The following is a 20538-nucleotide window of genomic DNA, read 5'->3' as shown; positions in this document are numbered from 1 at the left end:
TTTATATTGACATTATGTATATTAAACATATATTTTTTAAATATAATATATATATTTGATTTTTAATCAAGAAAACCTTAATAATAAGTCCGACATTTTATCACGTTTTTCTATGACGTCACAATGTGCTATTTCGTACAAATTCCATAGTAATCTCGTGTTTTGACTTTTAGTAAAAAGTAACTCATTTGACTGGTTGGAAACTAGCCTATTCTTATTTGTGAAATTTTGATCGCACGAAGGAAAGTGTGTGACTTTCGTATACCTATAAAAAAAAAATAAGTCTATATTCGTTTATAATTAACCCTTGACAATCAACATTAAGTAAGATGGTAAGTATGTAGTCGTTACATGAGCCATGTCAGGGGCCTTTGGAGGCTCAATAATAACCCTGACACCAGGGCTGATGAGGTTGGTATTCCACCTCACAACCTACACGATGGGAATAAGATCAACACTTACACAGCGAAAAATAGAAAACAAACATTAATGAAACTAAAAAATCTCAGTTACTTATTTAAGATGTCCAAAATATTTCCACAACGGTAAAGACAGTATAATCAGCTGTTAAAATAATCCTCGCAAGATAAAACACGAATAACGCAGCATAAATCAAATTACCATTCAGTCTGCACTTAAAATGCAAGAGCAATAACTATAATTAAGATGAGACGATGAAATATTCAGAGCTAATCTATGGGGCGTCTGGGAGCGGCGAATCTCATGTGACTGATTTACAATCTCTGAGGGTTTGAAATTTTGCAAGCATAAATTAATTTTCAATTTGCCTTTGACGTTTCGCTGAGCCGGCCACGTCTCTCGGCTCCACGACGAGGTATTAACTGAACATGACACCCAGATTAGATGGTACTATACGACCTACGCAGCTGCAATTCTTGTAAATAATGCGTGCATAAAATCCTCTTTTGATATGCTCTGTGTACGCACAATTTTTTTTGTGTATTTGTAATATAGCAACACCGCGGTATTGTCTCGGATGGCGCATTTAAAGTATTACACATTTTAAACCGTAAGCATGTGTTTCCGTTTAAATAGAAATAGAAATACTCTTTATTTGCCTTTGAAAAGGGTGCATTAATAGATGGATGTAAGTACATAGAAGTTCCTCCTTATCAGCTATCAACAACAGCATGCAAATATTGTTACAATTTAGGTATACTTGTATGTCATGTCATTTAAATCAATGCAATTTTCTGTTTAATATTAGACCTAAAGATATTAGGCACCAGCTGAGTTGTGGTTTTTCTGAGTAGTCTAAGCGGGTTCCAAATGGTGGGGCGTGAATTTTTTTGGCGAGTTTGCTGTTCTCTTCTCATATAGTTATTATATTTTTATTTGCGAAAACCTACAATTGGCTTATTGTATAGTTATAACATAATCTATTATTTCTTATGCTGTTGGTTTTCCGAAGAAAATAAAAATAAAATAAAATAAATAAATAAATATTACCTGCGACGCACATAGGGCTCCACGATTGAGCAGATTGACTATTTGGTTCCTTAAGTAAGAAAGAAAGAAACATTTACATATTATTTTTGGACACCACAGACACAGACAGACAGGTACATTACATTTTGACCGCCACAGGACATAAACCATACGGAAAATAATAAAAAAGATCACTAAGATTAAAAAAATATTAAAAAAAAAAAAAATAAACCAAAATCATAATATAATAATAATAACAGTATTTAAGTAAGTCATTAGGGTTTTTATACAAAATAAGTGTGCTTAATGTTTCACGTCTATTTATACAGGATGTTAGTGACATCGTAACAAAAACTTTGAGGGATGATTCAGATTAAAATTCTGAGTTGATATCAAGTGGAATTTTCCGTCGCAAAAGTATTGAACGGAAAATGATTAAAAAAAACATTAAAATTTTCATGAATTTTCCGACAGGAAAGTCCACTTGATATCAACTCAGAATCATGGTCTGAATCATCCCACTCAGTATTCGTTACGGTGTCACTAACAACCATATCTGCTTGTATAGCTACTGTATGTACTTGTACAGGGTGTAAGTGCCATCGTAACGAACACTGAGGGGTATGATTCAGCTCATTATTCTGAGTTAATATCAAGTGGAATTTTCCGTCGCAAAAGTATGGAATTGTAAATAAGTAATTAAAAAAAAAACACGAAATTTGCGACGGAAATTTCCACTAGATATTAGCTCAGAATCATGGTCTGAATCATCCCCCTGAGTATACGTTACGGCACTAACACATTACTTAAATACAATCTTAGGTACATTTTAATTTTACTTAAGTACAGGTATATTTTAATGCATTAAAAGCTACACTACCCTCGAAGTGACTCGACAACACCAACATTCCAGCGCAATTACAGACAAAGGGAATGCAGCTACAAAACGCAAGAACAAGTCTGCACAAGTTTACTTCAGAAAGCAGTTTCAATACGTGACTACAGGCACTTGGCACTTGTAACAAATTCAGTATGTCGATAGAAATATAGAGAACTGGGAACACGGCTGTAGTTTGGGTGCAACATGCAAAAGCCATTGAGCGCCGCTGAATGGATGTTCCTCCAGTGCCATCGACCGCCATTGTGACGTCATGTAACTTATGCATAACTCCCGTCTTGGACTCTATTACCTACTATTACGGAGCAATGCAAAACCTTAGTATTAATAGCCCCTATTCGAAATATTTCAGCCACTATTATCTGAAACGAAATGAATATTTTATTTTGACATGGGCCACTCAATTAAGTCTAATATCCATAGCGCACTTTAAAATATGTTTTTAACTTTATTCAGATATAGTATCGGATTTTGAACCTAAAAATAGTTTCATTTGAATTAATAATTCATTGTATATTTTTTTTACAAATAAAAGAGGCGTGGTTGGCTAGTTGGAAGTTCGAAGAACGCTTCACACAACCAACGATTAGCGAATCCGTTTTTGATTTATATTTAGATCTACATGATTATCCGAAGGTTGTCTGGAAGAGATCGCTCTTAGCGATAAGGCCGCCTTTGCCCACCTTAGAATAAGTTTATCCTGTAAATGTTTTGTGAATTTGTGTGCAATAAAGTGTATGATTATTATTATCATTATCATAATATATTGTGCACAGCGGTGAAGAAAGGCCGTGAACTCTGTTTAGTACAAACTACTTTAATGCAGCCATTTTTTAAATATTTTCTGTTTTTTTACTGAAATAGATTATCTTAATTAAAAGCTCACTAAATTGTCTAATTGTTTAGTTTTTTACCAAATCCGTAGTTGGACTAGCTTTGCCTTCAAGTTGGAAGGTCAGACAGGTAGTTGCTTCTGTAAAAAACCAGACCTGACAAATCTTTTAAGTTAGGTAAATGTAACGAACTAATGTATCGTTCTGTATTGATTCCCGCGTGAGCAAAACAACAATAAAGTACATACATACATACATAAACTCACGCCCGTAATCCCTAATGGGGTGGGCAGAGCCACAAGTAATCAAAGACAACTTGCAGCCACTGTTGATACGAAGTCCTAAGCTGGATATGATGAACCTTATGGTGATAAGGGATCAGCCTATCGCCCATAACATTAGTCCATCATGTTAGAGGACACAATCCCTCTGTCGGTTTTTACGACATGCCCGGGAAGAGAAGCAGCTGAACGTGTTCTATGTTTTTTATTTGCTCCCAGAACAGCATAGAAGCAACAATAAAGTATTTGGTTCCGAATTCAAATTCTGATACTCGATAAATCTAATAATTGATGAGCATGGAAATTTGCTTTCGTTTGTATTGGAAAATGCCATGGTAGCCAAGGGACATTGAGAAAATTGAAGCACTGGATCATATACCGGTAGACCGCCGGTAGAACATCGTCCAGTGGTCAAGGAAGGAGGCTTCAATGCATTTGATTTATCGCGCATGTAATGGGCCGCTGCACCGACATGCAACCGGTCCTACATTTCGTTTATTAGCGTTTATGAAGGCTAAGGTAACATTCCACGTGCGATAAAAATGAACGATCAATTTTAACTTCCTTTATGTAGAGAAAACAAATTATGGTCTCAATTTTGCAATGCCTACATGTAGTTTCAAAGTACGTATCTACATTAGAAGTAAATAATAAAAATATATATCTTCTCTACACACATAGATAGATGATCCGTGCTTCGGAAAGCGACGATTGTTGACTTGATGATTTGATGAATCACATTTTATGTATATGTCGCAGGGATATTCCCTAAGGGATTTGATCAAATCACGGAGGATGTTAAAATAACAACACGATTTTATCTTTTTCCTAAACAAATCTAGTGAATTGAACAAATTCCTAAATTGGTTCAGTGAAATGACAAAAATAATTTTTCTTTGGTATTTTAAAAGTTTATTTGTTAAGATATACCTACATAATTATGATAATCAGGTGTGTGTAATACAAGGAAATATTGATATAAAAATCACCATTACTTAGAACAATTATTTTTTTTGAAAGAAAGAACATTTTCTTTAAAAAATAAAAAATATTTTAGTTGCGTGCCTATTTGTAATGAATCACTTATTTAAAACATGTAGCTGATTTGTGGCATCGTGAATTACAAAAAACATTATTTTCTTGGAATTGATCAAATCCCCGTTTTTATCATATCCCTGCGACATACGAGTATATTATACAACAAAAATTGTGCAAGTTAAAATTTCTGGTGCTGGAATTTCGAAACGAGAACAACAGAACTGCGTACGATATACTCGTAGTGGCCGTGCCAGTCCCGGCGGATCCGAGTCTTTGCGATACGTCATTGGCAAATTGAAAAGTTAATTTATGTCTCTCGGTGTGAGCTTACACAGCTTACGCCGTGACACCCCGCTGCTGTGGATTTCTTTGCTTTTACTGAACCGATCGATGCCTTTACGCACAATGCCGATGGTTTTTTGATCATATTTAAAATCAAAAGTCGAAACTTTCAAAATATTGCTTTTGAAAGTTGAATAAAAGAAATATAAAAAATATTCAAAAGAAAAATATAAAAAATATTCCTTATTTTCCTTTTGAATATTTTTTATATTTCTTTTTTACGACTTTCAAAATAATAATAATGACTATATTAAAGAAATTGCACTTGCAATTCAGACCAATAAGGCCGCTTATTTGTACTGTTCTAAATATGTTTTATTTGTGTGCAATAAAGGATATTTGATTTGGTTTCAAAAATATCATGTTGTTGAAAAGTTATTTTTAAGTATATAAAATTTTGATTTGCATTTGACCACAAACTAGAATATAAGAATTATAAGAAAATAAAATATAAGAATGAGAATTTTTAGACTGTGTATAATCATTTTAATCATAGTAATTTCTTAATAACGATATTGCATCACGCCTGTATTCCAAGAGGTGTAAAGTATATAAACCCGCTCCCCGCCAGCTATGTCCAAGTCCCATGGTGAAAGCATAGATGAAGTATGAGCATTATTGGCCTAGCTCAATTGGGAACATAGTCGTATGTGTTACGTTGTCACAAATACCTTAATCGAGACCCTATATCGTTCGCATTGTACCTCTAGACGGGGCAAACTGACACGCCACGGAATAAGTGTAACCGTCTGAAAGCACTCGCGGGAGGCCGGAAAGAGTCGTAAATACAACCTCCCGCCACTTATAAATTAGGACTATAAACCAGTTGCCGAACTTTGTTGGCGCACGACGACCATAAAACAGCGCTTACGCTGGATACGCCACTTGTCCCAGTGTCGCCCCCGGTTGTCTCAGTCTCGCCCCCGCTTGTCTCAGTGTCTCCCCTCGCGATCTTTCAATTTGGCAGGATTCTTAAAATAAACAATAATGAGCGCTTAGCATGGTTATGATTATGTTTATGAGCTTGGTGTAAGTTATAATGATTGGAAGTGAACGAAATAGGAGTTTTTTTAATGGGTTGGTTCATGAACACAGACAGACATATATGGAAACAATGGGTAAAATGGGCCCTTCGGCCGCCATGGCAACCACTTTGCAACTGGTTGCGAAACGTGGTTGCGATGGCGGCTGAAGAGAAAATGGGGGGATACAGGGGTGTCCAAAGGGACAGATTGGCATACGACCAGGGTGTCTTTTGAATATCTATACCTAATACGTGCCTATTGAATTAAAATAAGTAAGTGAGATAAAAGAGAGAGTTTCATAAGAGAGAAGACAGAATGATGAGAGTGGAAGAAGCGAAGGTGGTGTGTCAGTATCGTAGTAAGTAAGTGAAATTCCGTGGGCTCTGTCTACCCCCGCGGGATATTAGCGTGATCTTATGTGGGTATGTATTAAATAAACAAGAGGTCTACTTATTAAGTTTAAATTAACGTTCCTTTCGGATATTTTTTTTTTAGCATTTGGATTGTGATTTTTCCGTAGTCTGGTTTTAGTTTTTAAATTATATTTTTTTTATTTTATAAATATGTACTTAGATTTTATAAATACGTACAATAATAATAAAATATTTTAGCTTATATTTTCTTCATAAATAAAAATAGGTTGCCGAACACGAAAATATTTCTGCAAACGCTCCTTAATAAAATGGCGGTTATGAAATAAAGAGACTATCAAATTATCATCTTAATAATTTCCGTGGTAACGTACGAGGCCATAAAAGAGACAGGAAAAGTGTTAAATTTAATACAAGCGCTTTCTTTGAATAATGACCGTGTGGCGAATTATTATATTATTTATGTTGATGCAGGCTGCCGCGTGCGAATGTGAATCAAAATTTCAACAATTCACGCCAATTTTCATATTAATTGCGTTTTATTGCGAACCATGGTGCTTTTATTAAGTTAGTCATTTATGCATCGCACCGGCTATGAAATTATGTTCGTCAAATTGTCAATACCTTGATGCAGGTAGCGAGTATGTTGTACTTACAATGAGAGTTTGTTTCCGTAAGTTTCAAAACATGAATTTGGTTTTGGATAATTTACCATGAGCGATGACCTTGACTGTATTCGGAGGAACTCGATACAGTTCGCACAAGACCGAGACTTGTGGAGTGATATTCAAGAAGCCTTTTCCCAGCAGTGAGATGTCATAGACAAATAATAAATATATAATGTAACTCTGTACAATAATAGACTACTCTGGGCGCCATCCCACTGGCGTCAGAATACTGCGGACCGGTAGGCAAGAGGGAAACCACCGCCCTATTTTTCCCTAAAAGTAGCATGGAGAATGCTACACCGACAAGAGCGTGACTCTTAAATTAGTGATGAACCCTGTACAAAGCCCTATTCTCAGTCTTAAGTACCAGGCAGGAAGATACCTATGTCCGGCAGCGGACTGGAATGAGCTGACGATGACGATAACCCTGTAACAGCCTAGCGGTTAGAGTGTTGGGCTCAGGATCTGGTCTGGTCCGGGTTCCTTTCCCGATGAGGATTGTCGAAATCACTTTGTGATCCAAACATGCAAACCCCAACTTGAAAATATTGACGCTGGATTTCAACCTGCCACCCCACAAGGAGAGTCAAGCCTTTTTCTACCACGCGTCCCTCACAAACTATTTGTATTTAAAAGAAAATAATTTTAATATCTTTTACTTACGTGATTTGAAAGTGATCACGCATATACGTGTACTAACTAAGTAAGTACCTTTCCTTTTCGGTGGATAAGAAAATGAAAGAAAGAAAAATATGTTTAAAATTACTAGGAGGTTCCTGCTGAAACCAGCACAGCACCATAATCCGCATAACTTTGCCGGCGGTATTTTAATCAGGGGCTGATTTGTCAAAAGTGACGTTTATTTAATTAATGGGAATTTCATTAACAGCGCCGACCAAAAATGCCGATACATAAGCATTACACGATTAATGAGACCTGTTTCAGTGTCTCTCATTGCCCGTTTATTAATGAATGAAATATTTTACTTTTAAATTGTATGGTAACTTTTAATTATAACGGTTTATTGCATACGTATTCGTATTTATAGTCTGTAGCGAAGCAAATTACAAAGAAATAATACTTCGCTGATTATTTTTTAATTTTTACTATTTCTCCTGTCTATCTACGTATGATGCCCGATACTTAGTAGTATCCATACTTAATATTATAAATGTGAAAATAACTCTGTCTGTCTATCTGTTACCTTTTCATGCTTAAACCACTGAATCGATTTAGATGTTTGGTATGGAGATTCAGAAACTTAAGAACATAGGATACTGTACGGTTTGCAACCGCACATGTCCCGCGTCAGCTATTTTACCATTTACGCAATTGTATAATTAGTTCACTACTCATCAAGGTAGCATATACTATTTGTATAATTAACTTTAACAAGAAAGTGATCAATAAAACACACATTTTATGCCAACAAAATTGTTCTCATTTTGGCTCCACATCAGTTCAGTTCATCAGTCATCAGTTATAGTCATAAGCTTAGGTTATGAATTCATTACAACAAATGAACTAAGTAATTTCAAACGTCTCACTCATATAACGTTTCAGTCCCATACGAGCAAAAGCGAGTAAGTTGTCGTTGAGTTTATGAGTGGTACAAGCCAGAGTTGTGAACAAACTTCAGTGGTAACTTGAAGTGCGCTGCGCCGCGGCCGCCGCGAATTACTTCCGAGCGATTTCGCGATCTCTGAATGATCAGTTAAACCGGAGCATCTGTGCTCTCTATTAAAAACTTTCGCCAACACGCAGCCCCTGAAGCCTGGATTTCGGGACAAGGTGGAACCCAAAGTTCAGTCTGAATTTTAAGTCGAATAAATAAGCTTCATTTTTCATTAAATTTGTATTATTTTTTTGGTTTTTATCCTGGTAATAGATGAATGGTGTGGAGATGGTGGTTAATGGCATTAGAGAGAGTTTATGTATACTATACATCTCTGCCTTCTATTCTCCTTTGACTTGTTCGGGATACAGGTGATAAGTACTATGTTTATGCTGTCCTGGTATAGAAAATTGAAAAAATCTTGTCGTCATGCATAACATACTATTATTAAACAGAATGAGCAGTTCAGTACAATTATTGATTCTATTTCAATAAGATAATTTACAATTGATTCAATGCGCGCTAAGAATTCGATCTGTCAAAGCATGTAAGCTAGTTTTTTTTTTTTCTTTTTATTTATTTTATAACAATATAAGTAGTACCGTTTACAATTTTAAACACATTCGCCAAACTGAAAGACAGTTTGTTGGCGAAATCATGCAGTCATTACTTACTTACTGATATCTATTACAGCAAATTTTTAATTCTTACATGCTACAAACCTACCAACTATTCAATATGTTCATCAAATGAGTTCAATAAAAACAACTTTCATTTAGTATTGTGACGTTTATATTATTACAGTCGATATTAGGTCGAACGATTCTTTTCTATCTAACAATACCTACTAACTTAGTAACTTTTAAGATTTTAAAAACTTGGCTAAGTTTGGTCTGTGATTTTTGGCACTGTCCATACGACTTCGGATTAAAAGAACAAGTAACATAAAACATTCATAAGGAAACAAGCTTAAAAAATAATATTGGAACAAAAGAAAAAAGACACATGACAACCAACGCATTGTTTTTACATTTTTATCGTAATGAATTCTGTGAGACATCGTACCGTGGGGCACAAGACGCAGATTGCGACATGAAGATATTTCAATCCAATCGACCTCCATAGGGCAAGCGTCGAAGAATAAAGATTATATTCGGAGGCGCGTCCCCGATGGTTCCTTTCATTCCTTTCGTCAGTGCCGGCGTGCGTGTAAATAATTCAGTCGATGCGAGCTGCTCTCTCGGGCTTTGGATGGAATACCAACATCTGATCCGTGATTGCACACGATAAATCCGTTCCACTCAACACTTGTATGTATCTATCTATAGTTATAATAGGCTAGTTTCCAACTAGTCAAATCAGTTACTTTTTACTAAACGTCAAAACACGAAATGACTATGGAATTTGTGTGAAAAAGCACACTGTGACGTCATAGAAAACGTGATAAAATGTCGCACTTATTATTACGTTTTTCTTGATTAAAACTCATAAATAAGTTAAAAAATAAAAGACAAAAAATAAAAGAGAAAATAAGAATAATAAAGATAATAATAATAAAAGATTAAACTGTCTTAAGGGGCCTCTACGTGTTGGCTTGGGCCCCACGCACGCCTTCCAAAAGTCCGGGCCTCCATAGGCCCGAGATATGAAAAAGGCATACAATAAAAATAATAAAATAAATTGTTTTTTTTTGTGAATAATTGTTTAAGTAGAAAAAAGAAAATGTTTTTCGTTAGTTTTAGACGTGTATTTAGTAATCAGAATTTCATAATTTATCTTGAACCTAGTACACGACCCAATTCGTATCGAGTACGCTTATCACGTCTAGTTTGTCGTGAAAATGGCGGGACGAATTGCTTAATGTTGAAATTCCATACTATTAGATATAGTACTAATCCAGTACTATTTTGTTCCCGAACTAAAAAATCTAGTACCTTTCTCATTCAAAAGATGTACACGTTAAACTGTGAATGTTAGTAGGTACTAGATGTTACATCGTATTTAGTAATTATGAAATTCTGATTCGTAAGTAAATAAAGACAAGTATAAAACTTACTAAAATGTACAGTCATGAGCAATATAATGTACCCACTTCAGGACTCTGTCGCACTAACATATTTGACATTTAGTGAGACTTACAGTTCAATTTGTCAAAAAAGTTAATGTGACATGGTACCAAAGTGTATACATATTAATGCTCGTGACCGTATGTAGTAATAGTGTAACTCCAGTTTGCTCGTTTTGTCTGGTGTGGCCATATTTACGTCACTATGGCGGGACCACAGTTTTAACGTTTAAATTGTTTTGAATGAGAGAGATACTAGATTTTTTAGTTTAGGTACTAAATAGTACTGGATTAGTACTATATCTAACAATATGGAATTTCAACATTAAACTATTGGTTCCGCGATTCAGGCGCTAATAGGCAAACGCCGTGTGTTGTAAAAAGCGTTTGTGGTCTTAATGAGCGCATACGTGAAGCTTCCATTAAGTAGGGGCGCTATCTTGTGTGGAGAGTAAAAAGGCAACAATAATCTGCGCCGCGGGCGCCGGGCGGCGGCAAACAAGCCTTGCACGTGACGTGCACCGCAATCGGGGCCCACAGACCATGCGCCAACATTATCGACAACTATTACAGGAACTAACGAAACAAGAATCAAATCATAAAATCAAAATGTTGTAACTGATGTCCAATAATTTTGTGATCGATTATACAAGTGCCGGACTTCTACCAATGTGTTATTAATGTAAGTTACTTTTTGACTAAAACAGTTAGCTCGACCATTGTAGACGGCGATACGGCTCACCACCTATCAAGTTACGTTAGTTAAGTCACTCTCCTTCTTTTCTATCGTGTGGGTTGTGAGGTGGATTACCAACCTCAGCAACCCTGGTGTCAGGGTTATTATTGAGCCGCCAAACGCCACTGACATGGCTCATGTAACGATTACTCATTTACACCAGTAAGTACTAACCGGGACCAACGTCTTAACGTGCTTTCCGAAGCATTGATCATTTTACTTTCGGACAATCAGGTGATCAGCCTGTAATGTCCTAACCAAACTAGGGATCGTAAAGTGATTTTTGTGATATGTCCCCAACGGGATTGGAACCCGGGACCTCCCGATCGTGAGCTCAACGCTTAACCACTGAACCACAGAGGCCGGAAAGCTCACTAAAGCGTGGGTACGTAGTTCATCTTGTGATGGACTATACCAATTGAGATATAGTCGTGACCTTATGTTATATGCTGGTATATTATACAAATAGAACTTCCGCGTTGGAACTTCGTGACTGCAAGCTGTCTTCTGATCACCTGTGGCTCTCCTTTAGTTATTACAAGCGCGAATTACGTATGTATTAAGTACAAATAAATAATACTTATAATGCCACGTTGCAATTAGCATGCAATTAGCAATATAAACACGACCAACGCATTCATAAATCATAACAAACTGTAATTTGCTATCTCTTGTCGAGTTCCCGGAGTAATCAAATTAACCGCCACTGAAATGATTTCAGTGATTCCAAATAATTTTAATTGACAAACAGAAATTTTGGGCAGAAAATAGCGCTTAAATTGTGCTTGCATTGCGGGATGTTAATTCAATGAATAAATATTGCGTTGGAACCGTATAAATGCTACTTTTCCGCATTTTGTGCATCACTTGGCGAGTTTAAACGATGCGTTATAAAGATTCCAAGCTTGAACGTTAAGTTGGACTTCCCCGCGTTGTGCCTTTGTTTCCAAATTTGAAAATCGTGCTTGCCCTAAAGCATCGTTCGCGTGACTTTCTCTAATTATCACAGATTTCATAAAGCAAATTGTTAGTTTTAGTAAAACTTTCATTCGATTGTATTAGTCAGAAATTGATCGCTAATGTATTTCGAACTTTTGATCATTACCACAGAATAAAGAATAATACTACATATAGAACGGGAACTATCCGCTCCCCACCAGCGACTTAGCTAGATTTACCTCCCCCCGCCCCTCTCACATACACATACACACACACACACACACACACACATATGCGCGTGTACGATAACGTCAATGTGTAGTGACCGTGTAAATCGAGATGTTTTGGATAAAGTGTCCAGTGTGTGTGATTACTCCAGTTCGTCAGGAATTGATTATTTATTATTACGAGAACATTATGACGATATGTTTTGGTTATGCTTTTAGTTTTGAAAATAATTCCATGAAATGTACATGTATGTACTTATGTTGATATTAAACCGCGATTGCACGATTGAATTTCACGTTGTTTATGTCGTTAAGCACCATGGTACACAAGAACATAAAAATTTACATATAACTTATTTGCGCTGGAGGTGCGTCGGCTCGTAAATCTCGCGACGAGGGGGTTCTGTTTGTGAAGTTTCTTTTTTATTTCCACTTTATCTGTGTGAGGTCTGAATACTCCGGCGCAGCCCGCGCTCAACTTCAATAAATCAATTTGTACACTTACCCCTTACTTATAATGCTCGTACCGAGTCGAGCCGGGACGTGGCCCGCCAACTCCGCAAAATGTTCAAGTTTGTCTCAGAATGTACCTGCCTGCGTAATCCAATCCATACAAGGCTCGGCGAAATCCTTCTGTTTGTGAAAACACTAAGCAGATTTCCTCATTGTCTGAATATTAAGTTTATGAACAATCCGCTCTCCTTTTGTGCACGTATTACTCCGACGCTCGGGAAATAAAGCCTATTATCAAAACGTAAAAATTTAAGCTTTAAAATTCACAAAATAATTAAGAGCGTCACAATGGCCGACTGGCCGAACGTCCCGCCGACGTATCCATTTAGCATCACAAAGTTAGATGTGTTTGTCGTTCTATTTCAAACGCGATAACGCCAACTTTCCAGTCCTCGAAATGTGAATACCTTGTTGCGAAAATGTGACTAACGGAAACTGTACAAGTAACTCGGCTGTCCTTCCGCGGCACACATTCAGTCGGCTAACTCTACTCTCGCATTCCTTCTACCCAATTTCAACTTTATACCAAGTTAATATGGTTCCTTCTATATGCCATAAATTGTGCAAGTACACCATAGCCCGGCGGTGGCTCGCCTCGCCGCGGTGGACCGCGGGACCGGTCTATTCAAATTTATTTATTATAACTACTCACTTGGGTTGTGGGAAATGTATTCAAAGTCAAAGTATTGTGATTGCTTGTGTTCTTTGTTGAACATGCTTTGACTGGTCACTTTGTACGACATCGTCGGCTCGCCCTGCCATTTATTACGAAAACTCAGAAGCTAGTTATTTGTACGGAAATACACGATAAAACCACCTAATTTCGTTGTGCATGTAAATAATTCCTTGAAAATGAAGATTATAATAGTAGAAAGTTTATGGCTTGGTTCATACCGACTATAAAACTAGTAGTTTCAGCGACTGTGTTATGAATGAAAATCTCAACGCGGGAATAAACCGTGGAACAGCAACACGTCACAAGATGGCCGCAAATGTAAATGTTCCGGGAGTTATCACGCCCTTCCTTCCACTGTTACAAACTTTCTGCACTTAATTTATATGAAAATTTCTTTCGCTATGAGTTCAACTCATAATTCATACTCAAATAGGAAAAGATTCGTACTTATTCGAAAAAGAACCGCCACTATCTGCCCGTCGGAATTACGAGACGGTATCATTCGCTCGTCATTTTACACATTCGAACATCATAAACATTGTAATAAGTATTTGGAACTATTGGGAGTCTCATATCCCTGATTTTATCGCTTCAAGAACCCGGTATTATGTGTTTTAATTATCATAAACAGATTCAAACATTATCACAGGTTTTAAACCGTTCATCAGTTTTAATCTACAATATTAATTGAAAATTCATACACACCAAATGATATTACATTTTTACGCGCACTGAAAAAGTATTTAGCAAAAACTTTGGTTGCCTATTGTTCACATTACAAAACAGAGTGACTAATGAACTTTGTATGAGTGAGTACCTAACATATTATGATATTTTATCAACGTTTATTAATTGTTACTAAACAGGTATGTTACTTGGTAAAGCAAATATAACATCAATTATATAACAAAACAGTATAAAATAACATTTTACTTAATTATTATACTATATATAGCTGCAAATAAATAAAGTTTAAAAAATAAAACTCGACTACGGAAAAATCGCATTTTAAAAAGTATGAAACAGGAAAATATAATATCTCTGTAATTCTTCCGAATAGTGATATTTAGGAGATAACCAAAATAATAATATAAAACAAAAAAATATAAAAATAAATGTAAATATAAATGTATTTTATATATAAAGTCGTGTATTATTTATATTAATTTATTTATTTATTTAAATTTGGAACTGTCCTATATATTATTCGTGCAAATAAGATTTTTCATTGATTGCAGTATGTTCTGTTATTTGTATTAACAAAGTCCAGCAATCACTCTGTTCTGTAAACAATAAACAAAGTTTTGCTAAATATATTTTTTATGTAATGTGTACAGGTTGGATGTACCTGTAATGAAATACCTGTGCATATACTTGTATGAACGGGATGAATTTTTGAAACTTTTACGGTTTTTCAGTAGCGCAAACTGCATTTGTTTCTTAGTAGGCAACACTAAAGTGTTGGCTAAAAATTAGGGCCTACTCCGGTAAAGGTATCCACAATGCACAATTTCTCTCGCTTTATCGTAAAATTGCGCCACACTAAATTGCATAAAAAGGCACTGCAAAAGTCCACCCAACTCCTGTTTTTGAATTTTATTGTTGAAAGAAAAAAAGCGTATTTTAGTAACTAAGTATTTGTAGTTATATATTTTCTCCGATGATTCAGACCATGATTCTGAGTTGATATCAAGATTTTAGTGTTTTGTTTTTAATTATTTTCAGTTCCACACTTTCGCGACGGAAAATTCCACTTGATATTATCTCAGAACCATGGTCTGAATCATCCCTCAAAGTTTTCGTTACGATGTCACTAACATTCTGTATTGATGCTTAAAATAGCAAGGGTTTTTTTTTGTCCTAATACCAGATCCAATTCTCTGACAAATTCCCTACAGATATCATCGTTTTAGTAGTGACTCTTATAACCATAAAAAGAAAAACAATTGCATAATGTAAGTTAATTTATATTTCCTTTCTACACGAAATTTTGAGGATCTCAACAGGAAACTCCACCACATCAAGATTTAAATCTGTCGCAAATTAAATTCTCTTCTCTTGCAATCATATTTTACTAAACGAAAAAGATTTTAAAATATTTATAAACAATATTTTAGTATTCAACGCGAAACCGTGTAGCAGTAAATTAAAGCAATCTGTCGTACTTCTGAAAAAGTTAAGCCACTAATTTAAGAGCAACAGAAGTGAGTAGGCAGAAAGTGAAAGTGAACTTCTGGTACCAGTGGAAATAATGGAGATTACAAATTCACGGCCATTGAGTGCGCCCGGCGAACCTTCGACTTCGCCATTCGCTTGTTAGACTAAATTGAGAGAAATAATAGGACTCATTAGTTTGGTTTAAAGGGTTATATTGCACCCCAGATAAATTAGTCCGCGATCAAACGTTTAACAAATTTATAGAAACAGTGTATATTGCAATTGTTCGTGTTATAAATCAGTTTGTAGCTCATATTTTTTGAAGACATAATTGGAGAGAGATATGGTGAAAAAAACGATATAGTGACTAAGATTGAGAAGGGAATGTTAAGTTGGTTTGGACACAGAGCGGATGAAGGATAATAGGATTATGAAAGCAGTATATAAAGCGAAAGTTGGTAGTAGGGCTGGCATAGGAAGACCTAGAAGGACGTACATTGACCAAATTGGAGATGTCCTTAGAAAAGGTTCAGTAAGATCTCCTTTGAACTGGCGTGCATGTATGAAACAATTGATGAATATGGAGGAAGCAGGAGAAGTATGTCAGGATCGAAGCAAATGTAATTCCATAATCTCTGCTTCCTCGGTGGGAAATAGGCGTGAGTTTATGTACTTACATACATACACATACATATTTGGAATTTTTAACACGTAACACTAAAGTAGATTATTTTAGTGTTACACAGGCGGCAATAAATCCTAAAATGTCTTCGATACGGACAGACAGTTAACATCAATTGAGGCATATAAACGAGGTACCTACTTAAAAAAAATGTTGATAATATACTAAAGTAGGTAAGAAAAATGTCAATAAAATTCATATAAATGTTATTTTTTGGACATTATTTTATAAAGGTAAAAAAATATTACTATTTTAATTTTATTTTACTATAACATACCTATTCTAAAATATGAAAATATTAAATGTATAAAATAAAGAATAAAATAACTTTAAAGAACAAGTAAATATGTTTTCTCTCCAGCACGAAAAGGGTGCTTTTTTGGGTAAATACAATGAGGTAAAACCGCAATTTTCTTTCGCTTGTGAGACAAAATACATTTTTAAAATAAATACTCATTAATTTTCTTTAACTTTATCATATTTGGTAAACATAAAATATTAAATGGCGCCAATCTAACTTCAAATGCTTTCTTTAAAAATTTTTTTAATCAAATGGGTTTCCTGTTGACTTCATTCTACCCCTCAAAGAGGTTAAGAAACATTATATTGTTTGAATTTACGTAACGAAAGTCTCATCCGCCTAAAACTACTGCAGCTTCTCACAAACTGTATAGCCGGGGCAAAAAGTTGCAAGAAAAACCTCGGCACAGGGCCCTAGATGTTCTTCAAAAAATACACAAAATGTTATGATGCAATTTAGTACCTAATAGTATTTGGCTGCCTGATGTCGGTTCCCAGACAGTTACCTAATACATGCATTCATATCTTCCAAATAATCACTCACTTTATAATAACCACTTTACAAAGTTTCTTTTTAATCACTGTCTTAAAACTCTTCAAAGGTAAGTACAAAAAAATGAAAATGTCAATGAGAATCTCATTGTTAAAAGGCATATATTGCCCCTTACTATTTAGTGATCCTATGCAGTCGACTTACATGTAAAACAAGTTTATTTTTATTCCGGATCAAATCACTCACTGTCTCAATAGTCTATTTTAATCTAGACTACTGCTCCAGTTCGTGATTTAAAGTGGACACTTGCAGAATCTTTTTATCTTTGCCTTCTTGTTGAACAAATAACTATTACCCCTTGCAAACTATTATCAATTACAAGTAAGTCGCTCTACGTACGAAAGGTACAAAAAGGTTTGTGAACATACATAAAAATAAGAAATATTTTAATTCGAAATTGGAAATTATGGTCGTTATGCCATAAACTAAATTCTTCTTTTTAGAAACATTTGAATGTATTCTAAATTTAAAATAAAATAAAAGGAATTGATACTCACTTCCTCCCCTTATGGTCGGTGTAGACGATGTGGTTTCTGGCTGCGGGAGTCTGCCTCGTCCGCCCTAACGAATGGGTCTCCATCGCGACTCATAAGCCGCTATCTCTCTACCGGCCGACTATTTCACAGGCTTTCTGTGTTATTACTCCCCACAGCATACTCCACAACCCCCCAAACTTGTAAACAAGCACACGTACAGATAAATGAATAACTCCTCATAAGTTCACAATTCGGTAGGAATTTTCTCGCGCAAAGTTCTTCGGGAGTTGCTGAGAGCTCTCAGTTGTTCTGATCACTTTTTTACTACTTTTCACTTGGCATTTTGGCGGCGTGGTTTATTTAAGTGACGATTCCGTCACAGTTTTAAAGGATATAAATTTACGTTTTTTTTATAAAACATGAGAATAGAATTTGTTCGTAACATGTAGTTGAATCTAGCGGTGGAAGTCAGGGATCCGTGAAGAGTGTTTCGGAGACTTGTGTCTGGAGTTGCGGCCGCCGGTGGAGTTATTCTGCCGTCCGGGCGCGTTTAACAACTTCGGATGGGCGGCTTGTTAGTACTCTGCCCTCGGTATACGCCGCTCCTTAGCGGACAAACTTCGCCCGCTCCGTTGATTCCGTTTGCTAGACCAGTCAACCAACGTTTAAGTAATTGATGACCTTACAATATATATCTCTTTCAGTTTTCAAACTGCAAGTAATGTGATATTTTTGAAGAGAGTTCCTAAGAACTTACTATTTTATGTTTTATAAATAAGTACGTTTAAGTAGTATATTTTAGTAATAAGTAGTATATTAAGTAGTATGTTTTAGTAATAAGTAGTATATTGCAATATGTTTACTTACTTCTTAAAACATTTTTTTATTTACATTGCGTCTTCAATATAATAGTTCAGCAACGCTACTCTTCTTTTTTTTAGGGTTGACGTGGTTGGCATTCCACCTCACAACCCTCGGGAAAGAAGAAGAAGACGAACGCTACTAATTTTGTAAGAAAACAAATGCTGTATTTTTATTAGACTGATACGTAAGTACTGTAGACAGTAAGCCTCGATTTCAGGAATATTACTACTACTTGATTACTTCTGTGATCTGATATTTTATTTGTGTTTATACCTAGTTACATTTAGACTAAATTAATTAATACTCTAAAAGTTTAAAATTGTCCATGTTTATCGATGTGAACATTTAGCTTCGTTTTAGACAGCTACGATTTCACGTGCATTTGGGGGTTTTACTTTTTCATCATAAAAGTGCAACTACCTATCCAAAAAAACCGCGGATTATCAATTATAAGTACCTACGTCAAGTTTAATATGCTACGATACATTACTAGTGCTGTAATTGATAGTAACGGTTGAATATGACAGCATTTCATATATCCTCATGCCACCGGTTTATCAGTCACATAACGGCCTCCGTGGTCCAGTGGTTGAGCGTTCTGCTCACGATCCGGAGGACCCGGGTTCGAATCCCGGTGGGGACAAATCACAAAAATTACTTTTTAATCCCTAGTTTAATTAGAACATTACAGGCTGATCACCTGATTGTCCAAAAAGTAAGATGATCCGTGCTTCGGAAGGCACGTTATGCAGTTAGTCCCGGTTATAACTTGCTGATGTAAGTAACTAGTCGTTACATGAGTCATGTCAGGGGCCTATGGCGGCTCAGTAGTAACACTGACATCAGGGTTGATAGGATTTGTAATACACCTAACAATCCACACGATAGAAGAAGATCAGTCACAATAGATGTTGGATTCTAAAAGGATACTAAGCCTTAGGACAGTATAGATGCAGTACGCCTTAAGTATATAAATAAACAATTTATGTACGAGCGCTACTGAAGGAAAATATCGATGCGTCTAAGCTTATATCCGAACAGGAAAAGGGCTTCGTACCTTCGAGTATATAAGAGTGTTTACATAAGAACATATTTACCTTCGTCGGGAGGCGGGGCCTGGGTCGGGCGGGCTTATTTGGAATTGACAAGGAGGAGACTCTTGTTTATCAATACCCTGACCTTACAACGAACAACCCACTATACTGACGCGTACAAAATATATATATTAGGTAAGAATATAGAACGTAAATAATGAAAATATATTCACGCTCACATTTAATTTAATTAGCCAGTAAAAACAATATTAACAGCGGAGAAATCAGGCGGACAACAAATAAGTAACCTGAATATTTCCAGCAGTCAAATATTTTGTAAATGGTAGGTACGGTTCCTTATTCCATAAATTATATTCGCCAGACAGTGTACAAATGGGCTTTAATTAACTGTGGAATGTCGGCGAGACGCCGAGTATGCGGCGCGGGCCGCCCGCGCCCGCCCGACGGCGAGCTACCTACGATTTACATCCACTCTTATTTATTTACAAATACACTCAAATGCCATTTACCTCACCTATAAATTTAATTGAGTTCCGCATTCAACGCGCCAAATATTTATTTATACCGGCGAGGAGCACTTGCACAATTCATCGCAAAAATTCCTGAAATCGTTGCTTTGATCGTAGCGTGGATTCATTTACTTTACAACAAAGTATTATGACGTACAATTTTTTTTAGGTTTGTTCGCCAATGTCAAGCAAATAAACACCCTAAATTAAATTAACGAGGAAAAAATGTGCTGTTAATGAAGGTACTGTTTTGAGCCGTCAACTGT

The 20538-nt window shown here is 35.9% G+C and overlaps 1 protein-coding gene across 1 annotated transcript in view; it reads right to left on the bottom strand.

Moving 5' to 3' along the window:
• Positions 1–17948, bottom strand: part of LOC126366127 (zeta-sarcoglycan-like) — a 29481-nt gene extending 11533 nt beyond the window's left edge. The window contains exon 1 of the mRNA XM_050009071.1: positions 17866–17948. Coding sequence (XP_049865028.1) covers positions 17866–17948 — 83 coding nt within the window. The remainder of the gene's footprint in view (positions 1–17865) is intronic.
• Between the last annotated feature and the right edge of the window lie 2590 nt (positions 17949–20538).

The sequence above is a fragment of the Pectinophora gossypiella genome, chromosome 4 (genome assembly GCF_024362695.1).
Source record: "Pectinophora gossypiella chromosome 4, ilPecGoss1.1, whole genome shotgun sequence".
In the NCBI taxonomy this organism is placed as follows: Eukaryota; Metazoa; Arthropoda; class Insecta; order Lepidoptera; family Gelechiidae; genus Pectinophora; species Pectinophora gossypiella.
This window is presented reverse-complemented; position numbering and strand designations above follow the sequence as displayed.